Below are 17,880 nucleotides of genomic sequence, written 5' to 3'. Positions count from 1 at the left end.
TAATAGCTCCACATGATCTTAGGCAAGTCACTTAGTGTTTCTGTATCCATTATCTCTCATTTTGCTAATGTGCTATAAATACTCAAAAGACCAAATTTTTTTTGTAGACTATAGCATTTGGAACATAGATAACATCTTTAGGGTTTTTTTTGTTTTGTTTTTCCTTTGAAGGGACAACTATAATTTTTGCTTAAAGATACCCTGTTTGGGAATGATTCAGTGGGAGAGGACTTTAAATATTTTACATAATTCTTGTGAAGTAATTGGGTTTAGTTTTCAAGTGTTATTTTTTTTTCTTTCTTTCTTTAGCAGACGGAAGGTGGAGCACAGACAGATGGCCAGCAGTCACAGACACAAAGTAGTGAAAATTCAGAGAGTAAATCTACCCCGAAACGGCTGCATGTCTCTAATATTCCTTTCCGCTTCCGGGACCCTGACCTCCGGCAGATGTTTGGGGTAAGTCTCTGAAGTCCTTTTATGGATTTTACAATTAAAATAGAATTTGATCCACCAAATATATTGTTAGCAATGATTAATACTTTAGGATTAAGCTACAAATAAATTGAGAAAGACTCTGTGATAAATCAGTATTTTCATCAGTCTTTAGAAACCTTTTCCTATCACCTAGTCTACTCTAGACATGGCTTTGCAAGTTGTCACACACATGAGGTGACCATATGACCCAGTTTACAGGGACTGAGGTGTTTTTTGTTCCTTGAGATTTTCAGTGCTAAAACCACCAAGATGAGATGGTCACCCCACTCATCCACCAAATGTAGTAAACATATCAATAATATGTTTAGTTTCACCTAAAAGAGCAACCATACACATTCTTTTAGAGCAGTGATTCACTTGTCTGCACATTGGAAATCATCTGGGAAGCTTAAAAAATATTGATGCCTGTGGCCCGCATCCAGAAGTTGTGATTTAATTGGCCTGGAGCAGGACTTGGGCTTAGGCATTTTTACAAGATTCGCCAGGTGATTCTAATGTGCAAATAGTTTTGGGGACTACCTGCTTATTCATACTGTCACCTTCTTAGTTCTTTTGTTGCCTTTCATGTAAGCCCAGTACCATACTACCTTATCTTATCCCCCTCAACTGCAGGAACCAAAGGAACTAGGTCCACGGAGGCACTATTACCACTCTGTACTCAGCCTTTGCAATGTCTAGGAAGAAACAATATAGAGAATACAGGTTTAGAGGTGGCTCATTAAAGTAGAAAGAGTGTGGGCCGGTTGCGGTGGCTCACACCTGTAATCCTAGCACTCTGGGAGGCCAAGGCGGGTGGATCGCTGGAGGTCAGGAGTTCGAGACCAGCCTGAGCAAGAGCAAGACCCCCGTCTCTACTAAAAATAGAAAGAAATTATCTGGCCAACTAAAATACATGTAGAAAGAAAATTAGCCGGGCATGGTGGCGCATGCCTGTAGTCCCAGCTACTCGGGAGGCTGAGGCAGGAGGATTGCTTAAGCCCAGGAGTTTGAGGTTGCTGTGAGCTAGGCTGACACCATGGCACTCACTCTAGCCAGGGTAACAAAGCGACACTCTCTCTCAAAAAAAAAAAAAAAAAAAAAAAGTAGAAAGAGTGTGGATTTTGGTATCAAAGAGCCTGTGTTCAAATTCTATTTGGGTGTGAACTTGTGAAATTCATGTGTCTTTTTTGAGCTTGAATATCAGAATCATACCCATTATAAAAATAAAGATAGTAATCTCTACCTTTCAGAGTCTTATATATTGAATGAAATTATATCTGTGAAGCTGATAGTACCTCAGTGTTTTATTTTTACTTCCTTGCTTATACTCAGATGTCAAGACCAATATCTGAAGTCAAGTGTAGAGGGTGGTTTGCTATCTCTGATGTGTTCCTTCAGTTATTTACTTCCTCCTGAAATCACCATCATGAAAAAAGTGTAATAGCAAAGATTTAAGGTGTTGGGAAGTAAATGGCTGCTGAGAGTCTTAATTTTTTCTGAGTCTGTGTCAGGCATCAATATTATTTAAGCTTCCCAGATGATTTCCAGTGTGCAGACAAGTGAATCACTGCTCTAAAAGAATGTGTATGGTTGCTCTTTTAGGTGAAACTAAACATATTATTGATATGTTTACTACATTTGGTGGGTGAATGGGGTGACCATCTCATCTTGGTGGTCTTTGCACTGAAAATCTCAAGGAACCAGAAACACTTCAGTCCCTGTAAACTGGGTCATACGGTCACCTCATGTGTGTGACAACTTGCAAAGCCATGTCTAGAGTAGACTAGGTGATAGGAAAAGGTTTCTAAAGATGGATGAAAATACTGATTTACCTCTCTTAACTTAGCCAAGAAATAATCAGTATTTTTAAAATTCCATTAGGATAGCTGCCTGATGCTTTGTTAGAAAAGCAAAGGGCCTTCTTTAAGTCTTGGCTTTGGACACTTCATGGTGACAAGACACTGAAGCAAAGCTCTGTCATTAGAGCTGACTACCTGGATGTATTTTCCACAACTGGAAAGAAGGCCAGAGCTGAGGTTTAATGATGTTCTTGAAGTACTTGAAGAACTTCTACACAGAAAATTGTAACCATCTGTTCTCCATCTCTATAGAAAAGAGAGCAATAGAATATATAAAAGGCAGCATAAAGGACTTAGATTATGTAGAAGAAACTTCCTGGGAGCATGTTATTAGGTTCTCTTCTGAACTGTCAGAACTATTATAATATAGAATCTTAGTCTCCAGAGGTCTGTGAAAATGGAATACATTCTCAAATGTCAGAGGTGTGTTTTCTCTTGAGTCCAAAAAATAGCGTCCATTGAAAATCTGTGTAGGCCAGTTAGTGATTTCTTAAAATGTATTAGATCATTAAATATGAAGTGTCAAATTTTGAATCAAAAGTGTTTATTATATCTCAAATAAGAAGCAGTACAATTAATCAAAGTATGTATGGCCTAAACCATCGACACAGTTTTGCCATCTTAACAGTAGCTTGTTTATGCCAGCAGTAAAGAAGCCTAGAAAACAAGTGGTGATGAAATCGCCGAAGGTATTTTCCACAGCTTGTTGAGAATTTAATATTTTTCCTTGCAAGAAGTGGTCCAAAGCCTGGAGAAAGTGGTAGTTAGTTGGCACAAGGTCTGATGGATATGGTGGATGACAGAGAGTTTCTGAGTCCAGCTTCTATAGTCTGAGCAGTATTGTTTGTGCTACATGTGGTTGGGTACTATCTTGCAAGAGGACGGGCCTGTCTCTGTTGACCAACCTCAGCTGCTTAATCGCAAGCATCCTCATCATTTCATCCAGTTGGTTGCAGTAGACATCCACTGTAATCGACTGACCAGGTTTCGTGAAGCTATAGTGTATAATACCAACGCTGGACCACCAAACACACACCATTAGCTTTTTTGAATGAATATTCAGTTTTGGACTGTGTTTCGGCACTTCATCTTTATCCAACCATTGTGCCAAATGCTTGCAATTGTCAGAAAGAATCATTTTTTATCACACGTAACAATACAGTGTAGAAATGGTTCGCCTTTATGTCATGACAGCAAAGAAAGGCAAGCTTTGAGACGATTTCTCTTCTGACACTCGTTTCATGTGGAACCCATCTATCTAGCTTCTTTACCTTGCCGATTTGTTTCAAATGGTCTGGTAGTGTTGGAATAGTAACATCAAACCTTGCTGCTAATTCGCACATAGGTTCAACTGGATTCACTTCCACCACAGCTTTCAGCTCATCATTATCCACCTTGGTCTCAGATCACCCATGTGGCTCATTTTCAGGATTAAAATGAACAGAATGGAATTTCTGAAACCACCAATGTACTGTGTGTTCATTAGCCAGATCCTTCCCAAAACACTTTGTTGATATTTCGAGCCGTCTGCACTGCATTGGTTCCATGACGGAACTCATATTCGAAAATAACACGCATTTTTGACTTTTGGTTTCACAAAAATTGCTCTAAAAAAAATTTGAAAGATAATCACAAGCCAAACTCTGTGTTTGAAAGACTGAGGACGTACCTTCACAATAAACATAAAACAAGAAATGTCAAAGTGAAACGTCAGAGATATCAACTGTCAAACTTAGTACTTAAGGAAATCAGATATTTCATAGTTAATAACTAGATGTTATTCTCTTCCTATGAAGCATAAAGTGCAAAAGAAATAATTTTTTCCTTGCGGGATACCTAGTTGCTTTATTTTCTTCCACATGGTTAATATCTGTCACTTAGGAGGACAGTAGCATTGGTGAAGAGCAGGAATTCCATGCTTTATTTTATTAGCTCTGTAAACTTGACAGATTGCTTCTTTCAGCCTCGTTTTCCTTAGCCATAAAAAGGAAGATAGTCATTCCTCCAGAAGGATGTTATAAGAATGCATTAGAAAATGTAAATGAAACAAACTCTAGAGCACCATGCAAATCTTAGTTTTATAGGATAGACATAATAAATAAAATAAAATGTCCATCTAAAAGTAAGACATTTTCTTTCCTTGATTTTTTTTTTTTTTAATTTTCTATTAAATGATGAAACTGGAATCAAACCCAGATGTCTTACTCTGGAAAATTTGGGTTTTTAATACATATGTTTTGATAAAGATAGTAATGATTCAGTCCAATGGGAAAACATGATTTCTGTTTTGCTCTTTTCATTTTTCAGTTTTTTTTCACATTTCCCAAAGTCTGGTTTGAAATCCAAATGAAATAGAATATTGGGTATGAGTTTGGTATGCAGAAGGAAATATGAGCCAAAAAGATATCTGGAAATTTAGAGCAAATTCCTTCAATTCAGTTCACCCAACTATTGATTAAAACAGTTAGTTTTGTCTCCTTATATTAAATATATCCCTCCCCTTCCAAACAATTATTATATTTTGTGTAACCCCTAGTCACCTATTTAGCTACCTAACAATGGAGTTTAGGCTTTGTGTCTTTAGCTTTGTTTGCTTTTCCAAGTGTTAAAATATTTAATTACTAAAGAGAATTGGTATTTAAAATATTTGTCATGTTCGTTGCAGAAATATTAAAGTGGGAAATACCATGTAACCTATGGAAATGGTAACACATATATGTTTATTGAATTAGATAGTTGTTCATAATCTATTGCTAAGTTAAAAAAAATACAAGCAATATGTAGAGTGTGTCTGATGTTTAGTGCTTGTATCTGTATGCCTGAAGGAAAGCCTAGAAGGCTGTGTACTAAAATAATGTTATGATGGTGGGATTGCAGATGATCTTTATTTTCTGTTTTCCCTTTTCCTTTTTGTTTATATTTTCTAATTTTTATACAGTGAGTATGGTTTACTTATATAAATAAAAAAAAAGTGAGGACAGCCTTTGATAATATGTCATTCTACTTAGTAGGATTTACTTTTTAAAATTGAGACATTTAAAAAAATTAGAGATGTAGTTAGGAAAATTCTCAGTTCTTGTCCCTGTTAAGAAGTATATAGTGGGTTAACACTGAATATCTTTGGACAATAGCTTTCCATACAGAAAGGTAGATAATACATGAGTGAGTGTATTAAGAAAGGAGTGAAAGAGAAAACTGTCAGCTTGGTGATCAAGAAAAATCAGAAACTGGTATTGGGACTTACCAACAAACAGAAACACAGAAGTTAAAAACTATTCCTATTTCAGAAGAGAGTGACGTGTGTGGATAAAAAGCTGATCATAAATAAATGTTTTTATTTTTGTCTCTGCAGCAGTTTGGCAAAATCCTAGATGTAGAAATAATCTTTAATGAACGTGGCTCTAAGGTAAGCTCCATGTCAATATCAAGTATGCTTGATTTCTTTTTGAGTTTTGTTTTAATTTAAATAGTAAGTATTTGGAAAACATAAGATATTTGTCAAACCTGCCTAAAAGTATCCCAAGTATCCACCTTGGGTTAGATTATCTCTAAAAATAAGCTACCACATGGCCAAACTTTTTTCTAATAATTATATTGGGAGGGTGATGGGGCAAGAAGCAGAGAAGTTTGAGAGGAGAGAGTGGCAGGCAATTAAGGAACACAGGATGTAGGAGATGATGGTTCTTTATTAGCCTTAAATTTGGCCTAAGCTTTCTTATTTTAAAGGAAGAGAGGGAAGACTGAAAAAAGTGAAATTCTGTGAGAATTCCATTCTGAATTCTGTCAGAACAATTCAGTTTTTAAAAATCCAACTTCAAAATGGCATACTTAGAACAAATTTAATGTTTCAGTTATCCAGTTAACTTGATCTCTCTTTTGAATAAATTTTGACAAGGCTTAAACACAGTGGATAGTGACTCAGGAATTCACCATGAACTGATTTCCTCCTTTAAGTTATGTACAGATAGGCAATCTTCAGGATGCAGAGTCAATTAAATTACAAATACAGTAAGTTAGTTTGTTTTGCGTAAGAATGAAAGTAGTAACAGTGTACATTTATGTGTATATTCTCTTGTAAATCTGTTCTATATAAAAACTGAAACTTTTAATTAAAATTCATTTTCCTTATTAATTTACTATTCTAAGTTCCCAATCTATATGATTTAGAATTTATATGTGTTTTTAGGAACAAAGGAATGGCAAAGTCGTAAAACAGTGTTGTGAAAAAATATTTGAATTTTGGGAAGTTTTATTTGAAAGTTTCCTTGCTGCTCAACAAATGAAATATACACCCCACTGAAACAATCAGCCACAACCAAGGCTGTAAATATTTACCTTGCCATTGCTACATTCAATTCTACTTTCATTTTTTAGGTTAGAGCAACTTTTAAATTAATTTTCATTTGGTCACCTCTGTTGAACTTTGAAAATATTTAATAGTTCTTGGCTATGATTAAATATCCTAAGAATGTAATTTGAGGAAAAGCTAAATAAAGCCAATAAATGAGCTAATATTTACATCTCTTCAGTTTCATACTCCAAATATACCATACTTTGGGAATTAATAACATATATATGCAGTCGTATATTATACCTCCTGCCCCCACCTGTACTCATAGAAATGTATGCACTGTTCTAATGCTCCTTGTTATTATTCCCTTCTTTTATAGAATGTATCAACACTAAAAGTGTTTAATTCTGACTATAACAATTATTTGTTAATTATTAAAGAGGTAATTGTACTCTAAGCTTCCAGTTTTCAGTTAAAACAAAAAAGATTAATATGCCTATACAGAACTTTCTACAGCACTTGGTAAGTATTTTTTAAAATGAAGTCTGTTCAAACTGCAACCAGTAAAACTATTTGCTTGTAGTTTCCTCACAATGGATGTCTATTCCTTTGTTGTATAGTTTGCATTTAATTTTTGTGATCTTTTCAGCTGCAAGGTGGGGAAATGACAGTGGTTTATAGATGGGAAGCACATGAATATAAAATAAATACATGAAGATTATTGACCTCACTGTTTATCTCAAGTAGTAGTTTAAATATTTTTGGTTTTAAGTGTATACACTTAAATGGTTCTTAACTAGATTCTAACAACTGGAAGCCCAGTATACTTTTATCAGACATTGAGGACTTGGTCCTTACCAAGAAAATAATTTAATTGAATTACAGTGAAGCAAAGGAAATTGATCTTTCTTAAGGCTTCTTTCATTGACTTTAAGGATTTGCCTGTTACCAAATTTTAAAAAATTTACCTGAGCCAATTACTTGTCCCATGTAATTTTCATTTTAAAATAATGACATAAGCCTTCCTTTTCTCTTTGAGGAATCTAAAAGCATATGCTGCTTCTCTTAGCTTGATGCTGTGTCCTCACTGCCCTATTTTTCTTTGGGCTGCTGAAGAGGTGCACAGATGATGTACTAATTGGTAAATGTTTTAAAATAAAGCACAGAATTCAGAATTGCCCTGGATCTGCCTTCAAGGACTGATTAAAAAAAACCTTGTTTTCGTCCTTTGACCTTCTTAACTGTTACCTAAAGTTCTTTCCTGGAATGGGTTCCCCTGGAACTGCTCTGTGGCTCCTAATAGAGATTTATTTTAGAATCAAATTCATAGATGCCTCCTCTGGGATCCACCAAAGATAAATTAATGAGTGCTTTTCTTTTTGTGAATTAAGTTTAGTTTCTCATTTCTTGTATATGTTTGGAGTTGACTATAAAATTACAAGGTGTTTTGAAAAGAAGCAGAGAAAAGGAGACTTCATGTGGTCCTGTTATTTAGTTAAGAGTTGCTCTGACTTTTAAACAGCGTGCTTTTCTGTATAGATATTAGCTTTTATTGAATTTTTTTTGAAGCAGTTACAGAAAAACTAGTCAGAAAGTAATTCTAAGATAAGTAATACTTACATGAAAACAATATTTAATCAAATTGTTTCAAAACAAAAAGTAACTCTTCACCATATCATATTTTTTATAATGATACTATTGGCCCAGGGATTCTAGGATATACCCATTTGAAAACATAAGTAAACAGTCTTACACTGCGATGCCCACTCCCTCCCTGCTTGCCAATATTCTACCTTTTCCAGTGTGCCTATAGAGTAGAATTGCTGTGTTCCAGAAAGTAGTTGTTTTTTTTTTGTTATTGACTATTTTCCTTTCTCATTCTTTGACCTTAGAATTTTTAAATTTGGCTTACCTAGATTATGGAAGGAATATATATCATATGCATGCATACACATGCATACATATGTATTTAAATTATTTTATGTGGTTTTTTTTTTGTCTTTACTCTCCATTCCTTTGTAAAAAACAGAGTCAGCTGTATGCAATTCTCTGATTAATTGAAACAAATACTAGACTTTTGAAAATGCACAGTTAGGACATATGACGGAAAATGGTACTCCTGCCAAAAAATTAACAACTTTATCCAAATAGAATCTAAAAAATTTATAATATGAGTATATATAGCTTTATTAATTCTCCAAATTTCATCAGTAATGACAGATTATTAACACAAATAATAAGATAATGCCTAGGTAGAATGGCCATATGTCCTGGTTTATCCAGGATAGCCCCAATTTATTCCTGTTATCTCCGCATAATTATTAATGATACCCTTTTCTCCCTCAGCGTGTCCCAGTTTGAACAATCAACTATGTTCTCCTTATATAATAGATCCTTTGAGTAACAACTTTAAAAAACCCTTTCAAAAGGAAACATGGTACCCAATGAAAAGTAGAAAGGAAAAAAGCACACCTAGTTAATTAAAGAGAATATTCACTACTGATATTCTTGTGTATCCTTCTAGTCATTTTTTCGCACACAGAATCTTAGAACCTGAAATAATGGGGACCTGGTTCAACCCCCAGTATTCTTGACCTTGCATTCTCTGCTAGAGGTGTTTAATGACTAAGAACTCGTTGCTTTTCAAAAGTTTATTCCATTATTGAACTTCAGATTTTCCACCATCCTGCTCCCTGTCACCCATACAATTTTTATGGTAATTATCACATTTATTACATAAAAGAATACACAGATTCTAACATTTATATTTTCGTAGAGTTTTGTCAAAGTGCTTTTGATATAACTGTCCCTTAAACGGACATGTATTATAAATACTAAATATGTAGAAGATGTTCATCTCTTCAGACAGTGCCAATTATTAAGTCCACTAAAGGACTACATAATAGAGCATAGCAACAATTATTGAGATTTCTAGCAAGTTTTTTTTGGTCTTCATTTTTGATACATATTAGATGTACATATTTTGGGGGCATATATGATAATTTGATATAGTCACATAATCAATTCAGGATAATTGGGATTCCATCACCTTAAATATTTATCTTTTCTTTATGCTAGGAACACTCAAATTATTCTAGCAAGTTTTTAATTAACGTGTTCTCGTTACTTTTCTCAGGTGGACTTCTGGAATAGTGGGGATCTGGGTTTAGGCTGGAGTTAGGGAAGATAAAAAAAAAAATCTCCATTCCTATTCCTCAGGCACAAGTAACGTGCTGTAATTTCTTGCCTCTTACTCTGGCTTTTAATTTCATGCAAAGGGAAATTATTTATTTCCAAATATGGTCAAAATACTTTTTTTGAAGTCACATTAAGTAGGCGTTTGTGATTTTCAGTAAAACTTGATAGATAATGCTGAAATGAAATGTTTTTTATTATACTTAAAACTGTATTAACAATGCATGTATTTCCAAAGGGTTTAGTTTATTTTTCTTTTGTTACCATTTTATGGGTTTTGGTTTTATTTTTCTTTTATTTGTTTTTTAATTTCTGTGTTCTGGCCATACCCAGGAGATCCGTCTGCTTTTGATTTCTCCCTTAAAAGTTACATGGTAAATTTTCTTTCTCATTCTTCTGAGATGGAAAAATTCAAAGATTACACAAATTAAAAAAATATTCTTACAGTACTCATCCTATTGCTTGTTATTTATCGCGGTCTGAGGCCAGACTAAAAAGGTGATAGTTACTTAGCTCCTGTATGTCCTTGATGATAAATGGATGTCAAGGCAGGTGAAGAAATTGCTGTCACACGTTGTAAAAGTTTTAACTACAACCACATACCTAATAAACATACCATTTTTTGATTTCCAAAAGTCAGCTAAGGTAGCTGGTAAGTCACTAATGGTGTGTTTAAATTATTAACATAGGAGGACTTTGGGGACTGAGAACCTTAAATAGGAATGTAAAGCATAGAGACCTGCATTGTTCAGTACAGTGGCCACATTTAGCACTTGACATGTGGGGAGTCTAACCTGAGATGTACTCTAAGTGTAAAATATACACCACATTCCAGACTTAGCACAAAAAAAGAATGTTAAGCATCTTACTAATAATGTTTTAATATTGATGCCATATTGAATGATAATATGTTGTATATATTGAGTCAAATAAAATACATAGTTAAAATTAATTTCACCTGTTTCTACTTTTTTAAATGTGATTATTAGAAAATTTAAGATTTTTATATGTAGCTCACATTATATTTCTGTCTATATTGCTGGTGTAGATAAATGTGTCAGTATCATTTTTTTTTAATTAAAAATAAAAGTGGGCAGGTATGGTGGCTCACACCTGTAATCCTAGCACTTTGGGAGGCTGAGGCAGGAGGATTGCTTGAGGCCAGGAGTTTGAGACCAATTTGAGCAACATAGCGAGACTCCGTCTCTACAAAAAAAAAAAAAATAGAAAAATTACCTTGGCGTGGTGTTTTTTGCCTGTAGTTCCAGCTATCTGGGAGGCTGAGGTAGGAGGATTGCTTGAGCCCAGGAGTTTGAGGTTGCAGTGAGCTGTGATGATGCCACTGTACTACAGCCCAGGCAATAGAGCAAGACCTTATCTTAAAGAAAGAAAGAAAGAAAGAAAGAAAGAAAGAAAGAAAGAAAGAAAGAAATTTCCTTGAGTTGTATTAAGTGTTGAGCTTGGGCATATTTGGGAAGTGTATCTTTTGCCCTTACAAGGGGTAGGCAACTTGGCTGAGTTTAAAAAAACAATAATGATAAATCAAAAAAAGGTCTACTTTTTGTTTATCTGTTTTTATTAATAAGAATTTAGATAAAAATTCTCCATTCATCATACCTGAAATATTTCCTCTTGTTAAGACTTTGAGATTAAATCTGTGAAATCTATTTTTTTATAGATTATATAATCTATTATATATTATACTGGTACAGACTGGTTATTATGTTTCAATGTTTGATACATTATATAATTGTTTTGAAGCTGTTCTAAGGAAAATGTGTTAGATTTAGACATAATTTTATTAACTTTTTTTTTTTCAAAGCAAGAGATCAGAATGACCAAACTTAATGTCAATTAGAATTTCTAAGAATGAAGGGACATTAAAACATGATGTCATGTAAGCTGACTTTCCTACTGGTAACTTTTAACCCTGGATGATCTCCGAATATCCTTAGCACAGTTTTCGGCACTTTTTTTCCTTTTTTCATTAAGCCCCTTTGATTCTAGGACTGGCACCTTTTCTAAAATGCTAAAGTATATTGAAGAAATAGTGCATTAAAATTTTTTTAAAGCTTTGAATTAATATTACTGAAACTGAATTATAAATGTAATAGATAAGGAAACATGAAGTTTGGGTTGATGGAAAATCACCTGTTTAAAGTTTCAACATGAGAGAAAAATACTTAAGAACAATACTTTTAAAATGGTGGTTATACCTCTTACTTTCTTAATCTCAGACTTTAGTTAGGAGAGTTATATGTTAATTCCCTATTGCTTCTAAACAGATTACCACAAATTTGGTGTCTTAAAACCATATATTTATTATCTTACAGTTCTGGAGATCAGAAGTCTGAAATGGGTCTCATGAGGTTAAAATCAAGGTGTTATATTCCTTCAGGAGGCACTAAGGGATAATCTATTTCCTTGCCTTTTCCGGCTTCTAGAGGCTGCCCACATTCCTTGGACTGTAGCTCCCTTCTGTTTTCAAAGCCAGCAGTAGCTGGTCAAGTCTTTCTCAGGCTGCTTTACTCTGATCTGACGCTCCTGCTTCTGCTTTTCACTTACAATCACAGTACAGTGGCCACTGTGGGCCACTGCATTACATTGGGCCCAACAGGATAATCCAGGATAATCTCTGTTTCAAGATTCATTAACCTAATCGCATCTGCAAAATCCCTTTTGCCATGTAAGGTAACATATTCAGTGGTTCCAACTTAGGACATGATCAACTTCGGGGGAAGCATTATTCTGCCTACCAAAAGGTCTGTTTATATTCAAGGAAAGAAGGAAATTCTCTTACCTCTATGTTTCATATTAGAGAATCCCAAAGGATCGACAAGGCCGTCTTCCCTCTATTACCCTAGGAAAATACTGTTTTATTTTTATATCTTTGGTATCTTGATTATCAGCACTTTCTTTAGTATATAACAAACACCTTTTAAAATAAAACACAGTTAAAACATTTAAAAATGAAATTTTGTTCCAGAATATTAAAGTCATTATTGAGAAAAATCTTACACAAACAGATATTAATGTTAAACTTTGTCATTTGCTGACTGTAAAATTTTAATGCTTATGATACCACCCTCCATTCGTTTGGACACATTTATTATATCACTGATGTTTCTCTACAGATTCCAGAAAGGAAGATGATAGAAGACATTTAGCAATTATATTTGAAAAAGAAAATTAGAAGGATTTTAGGACTAATGTAGTTTAATAAATAGAATACTGAGCTCAGATTTGCAGAGCTGAATTTCTGATTTTCTCACCATTAGCTGTATATTCTTGGGTACTTAACCTCAGTTTGACTCAGTTTGTTTACCTTCAAAATGAAACCAATATATCTATCCTTTCTACCTCATGGTTTTATTTAAGATGACAAGTATGTAAGTTTGAATATGGGTGTGTAGATATAGGTAGATAGTTGTAATGCTAAAATTAAAAACCTAGGTATTAGTCATTATATAACTTAATAGTAATCTAACTATTAATTTATAATTTATTAATTTAACCCAAGGCATAAAATTTATGACTGTGGGAATCTGTTGGAATATAGGTTATCATGTTTCTCAAGTGTGTTATAAAAACTCATCACTATCTATGACCTTTTACCAAAAGTTTAACTTCCGTATTGGAGAACTCTCCAGGATTGGAGAGGGGACTGCTTGTCTTCGGTAGCTGCTGGTGTAGATGACAAGTGGTGCAACTGAATATTATTTCATACCTCAAGGTGTCAAAGTGGCTATAACATGTTGATATAAAAAATTTGTGTGAAAATATGTTCCCATGTTAAGGAGAGTATTAACTAAAATTACCAATACTAGTATTCCATTCCAGGCAACATACATTTTAAAATTTCTGTCAGCTTAGCATTGTACTTTCTAGGATATTTGTGATACCCAGATTGTGGGTAGAGAGAATTCGCTGGAATCTTCCAAACACCACCCATCCACATAATCTTTTAGAATACCGAGTAATCAGATTTTTCAAAACAATGGCATTACTTTTGTGAAATCTTTTTATTGAGCAATGCTTACTATTTACCATCTCAGTTAAGAATATGTTTCTTACATAAAGGAGTAGTCATGTTATTAAGCAGCAAGGCAGAACTTCAGTTAAAAATAAAGAGTTCTGAGTTATCTTACGATGAAATATTTACAAAATGCTAGACGGATGGGACCATGAAGCTATTGGAAAATGAGGACTTTACAGAAAATCCTAGGAATTTACCCCTCTGCAGATACGAGTAGCTTGAGAAATGATTTTTAAAATTATAGTTGCAGAGTACAAAGATTAGGACAAAGCACCTGGAATAAAGCTGATGTGATGCTTTCTGAAATAATCATGTAAATACATAGTAAATCTTGATGATGTTAGTATGGTAGTATGTGAACAGAGGAATGAAGTTAGTTAACTCCATGGTCTCCTGATTTGTCTATTTAATGAATTAAAGCTCCATTGTATTTTTGTAGCATCCGCAAGAGACAAATAAATTAATCCCAACTCACTGTAGCAGTTATATTGCTGTTTTATGGTATTCTTTTTCTTTTGGATAGTATACGACTGATACCACTGATGTAGATCTCATTCCCATTGCCTATTGACTGTCCTTTTTTCTCTATGTGGACAATTACTAATACATTTAATAGCAGATATAAACATCAACAAATGTATAATTTAGGCAAATTTGAGTTACCAATTTTCTGAAATTCAGCTGCATATTTTTACTGTAAGTACCATTCTGGTCATTTAAAATTGGCATTGAAGAGAAGTCATGATTGACTGACCACTGCTTAGTAATATTTTCATTTGCTTAGAACATGAGCGCTCGCCTCTTTCACACCCGGTACATACAAAATTGCACTTCAAGACTGTCTTGAATTATCCAGTTCCCAGTGCAATTAATAGTGATGTAAGCAACAGGCACAGTGGGGCTAAACTTAGTAGACCTGGTAAAAGATCTCATGCCATGATTGAACCTGAATATCAGATTTCATGTAACACTTACTGGGGAATAATAGATTTGGGATGTCAGAGAGTAAATTTAATTAAATCTTTAAAAATATTACGTAAATGAACATGTACATTAAATTAACAGCATTAATTGAAAGAGAAAGGGAAAACATTAAAAATTGTTTGATTCTGTTTTTTTTTTTTTTTTCCTTTCTGAGTCAGAGTTTCATTTTGTTGCCCAGGCTAGAGTGCAGCGGTGTCATCACAGCTCACTGCAACCTCAAACTCCTAGGCTCAATCAATTCTCCTGCCTCAGCCCCCTGAGTAGCTGGGACTACAGGCACATGCCACTATTGCCGCTTGGCTAATTTTTTCTATTTTTTGTAGATATGGGGTCTCGCTCTTGTTCAGGCTGGTCTCGAACTCCTGGCCTCAAGCAATCCTCCTGCCTTGGCCTCCTGGAGTGCTAGGATTACAGGCGTGAGCCACCATGCCCTGCCTGTTCAGATTCTTGATGGAATAGTTTGACCTGAGTAACTCTATACCTTAATTTTGGTCTGGCCTCACATGCTTTATGTTTTATTTTATTGTTATATTTCTGTTAATTAAATTATTATTATTATCATTATTACAGTTCTTTATTCTTTTATTGGATTTAATTTCCCTTTACAAAATATGCATGGACCAAAAATATGACTTTGGAAGAGTATTGCTGAGTTGTTGCTGATGTCGGTTTCATACTGTGATATTTTTTCTCTATTTACCAAGAGATCAGTATTTCAATATAACGATGTGCATGTTTTCCCCCCTTCTCCCGCTGCATGCAGGGATTCGGGTTCGTAACTTTCGAGAATAGTGCTGATGCAGACAGGGCCAGGGAGAAATTACACGGCACCGTGGTAGAGGGCCGTAAAATCGAGGTGCATGTCTTCAATAATTCAATTTCTGGTTTATATTTTTATTTCTCTTTTTTTGTATTGCCTCACTTATTTCACATTTGGAACCTTGTCTTGTTTGTGTGTGTGCGTGCACATGTATGTGTGTTTGTATCTCTGTGTTCTTCACCTGGCACTAAAATGTGTAAAAGTAACATTTCTATCTGCTTCCTCTTCCCCCATTTTTTTTTGTTGTTTGGGGGTTTTAATTTTGATTTTTTTGTGTGCGTATGTATGTTTGTTTTTCATTTACATTTTTTTCTCCAAAATATTCATCCTTCTGCTCTCTTGATTTTTTTCCTTTGCTTCAGTTTGCGAGACTCTGAATTCCTGTGATCAGGCCTAAGCAAAACTAACTTGAAAAATGTCTAAAAATCATCCAATTTATAACACTGTGTTCTGTAATGAATCAAGGGGCCAGCCAATATCCGTTTTCTCTTGGGAGGCCAGTTCGCCTCTATGTGCACGTGATAAGCACGGAACAGAAGATTATAGAGGTTGTGGGGAGGGAGGAAAGAATCCAAAACTTGCATAGTTTTTTAAATATATCTAATACCAAGAATTTCGACAGTTAATTCTTAAATTTTTATAGATAAAATCCTCAAATAGAGGATTTGATGGCTGGCTGGCAAATGTACTGTAATTTTGATTAAGTTAGCCACCTGGTATTCACCAGCCCTTTTTGATAATGCACTGAGGGTTAACTGGCTCCTTTCCCCCTTTCCCAATTTTTAAAAGTATTAAATATAAAAGCCACCATTTTGAGTAAGATGTCTGCATATTTTGCTTTTTTTCCCCTCCTTTCCAATGGTTTAGCATTTAGGGCCCTTCACTTGACTCACTCTTTCCATGGTAACTATACACAATGCTGGCGATGGTGCCCGTTGGCGGTAAGTGAAACAAAAGCACTAGAGAAGAAGCTTTTAAAAATGTAATTACAAAACAATTAAATAAGAAAGAAAAAGTCCATCTGCCATCTCACATTAACACTACAAAATGTGATTTGACTTGTTCCTCTTCCTTTTCCTTTCTCCCTTTTATTTTCAATGCTGTTGAGTAATGCCGCCTGGACTTTGGATGTACATATTGTTTTGTAGCAGTCTGAGCTGTTTGATTACTGACTTCATGGTGATTTTTTTCCCCTTGCACATCTTACTCAGAGTTACTGAACTCCAGTTTGGCTGGTATTATTAATGCACTTCCTGCCCCTACTTCGTTTCCTCCTTTTCCTCTTTCCCAAACCTCTGTTTGTAGCTCTGTTTTTTCTTTGCCCTTGCTGCCTCTTTCCTGCCCGTTACACCCTTCCTGACTCTCTTTTCTTTTTCCTTACCTTATTACTCTCTTTACCCAAATCCCTGCTCCTGTCCCTTTCACCGTTCTTCCTTCCCCATCCCTTCAGTTCCATGCAGCTGTTGGTCTCTTGCTGACTGGTGGTTTCTGATTGGTTCTGGCCATTTTTCCTTTTAAGTGCTTGGTTGCATTCTGCTCCAGCAGCTGGTTTTAGCTCTTGCTTCATTCTAATCCTTATCTGTGAGAACCTGGCTCTTCACTTTTTCCCTTCTTTCCAAAATTGATTGTTTTTTCTTTCTTTTATTTGTGTGTGTGTGTGTTTTTTAACTGCATGCTCTCAGTCTCATCATTGTTGTATCCCATTCTTTCTTTTTAAATGTGAAATGTTTATATTATTTGGTGGGTCAAACTAGAGTAAATGGAGTTTCAGGCTCTTCCTCACGTAGAGAATTATCACTGTACTGACCTTAAAAGACAGAAAATTTTTTTAGTCCCAGTGCTACCTAAGATTGTTTTTTTTTTATAATACAGATTTATCACTACACAACTTTAGCACAATGTAAATTCGAAGAGGCAAAGTAAGACAGTTATATTTTATAATTGTTTTTAAAATTGGCATGTTTTATGACCAGACAACATAGTATATAATCGAGTTCCACGGTGAGGCTTTACCCTCCTCGTAAGAGCTGCAGTATCTTGGCTTCTAAGCTCCATCCCTCTTTTCCTCAGCAGCGCCATCTGTGTAACACCTCCTGCCCTGGCACTGAGAATGCTTACATTATGCAGTTCTGTAATGAGGGTGGAGAGTACCATTAAACAAAATAAACACTTTATTTTCTCAATTCTTATAAGTACCTATTTTAAAGGCCTTCTGAAAACT

The 17,880-nt window shown here is 34.8% G+C and overlaps 1 protein-coding gene across 8 annotated transcripts in view; it reads left to right on the top strand.

Moving 5' to 3' along the window:
• The window catches only part of RBFOX2 (RNA binding fox-1 homolog 2), a 274,549-nt gene that overhangs the window by 229,658 nt on the left and 27,011 nt on the right, over nt 1–17,880 (top strand). For 2 of the 8 annotated variants that reach the window (XM_069490847.1, XM_069490845.1), the window contains exons 4-6: nt 313–456; nt 5,686–5,739; nt 15,603–15,695. In XM_069490847.1, the coding sequence (XP_069346948.1) occupies nt 313–456; nt 5,686–5,739; nt 15,603–15,695 (291 nt within the window). Of the gene's footprint in view, nt 1–309; nt 457–5,685; nt 5,740–15,602; nt 15,696–17,880 lie in introns of all 8 variants that reach the window. The other 6 variants (XM_069490850.1, XM_069490846.1, XM_069490849.1 and 3 more) reach the window with 5 other exon arrangements.

This window comes from Eulemur rufifrons, chromosome 16 (assembly GCF_041146395.1).
Source record: "Eulemur rufifrons isolate Redbay chromosome 16, OSU_ERuf_1, whole genome shotgun sequence".
NCBI classification, from domain to species: domain Eukaryota; kingdom Metazoa; phylum Chordata; class Mammalia; order Primates; family Lemuridae; genus Eulemur; species Eulemur rufifrons.
Note: the sequence above shows the minus strand (reverse complement) of the source record. Positions and strands in the feature narration are given on the sequence as shown.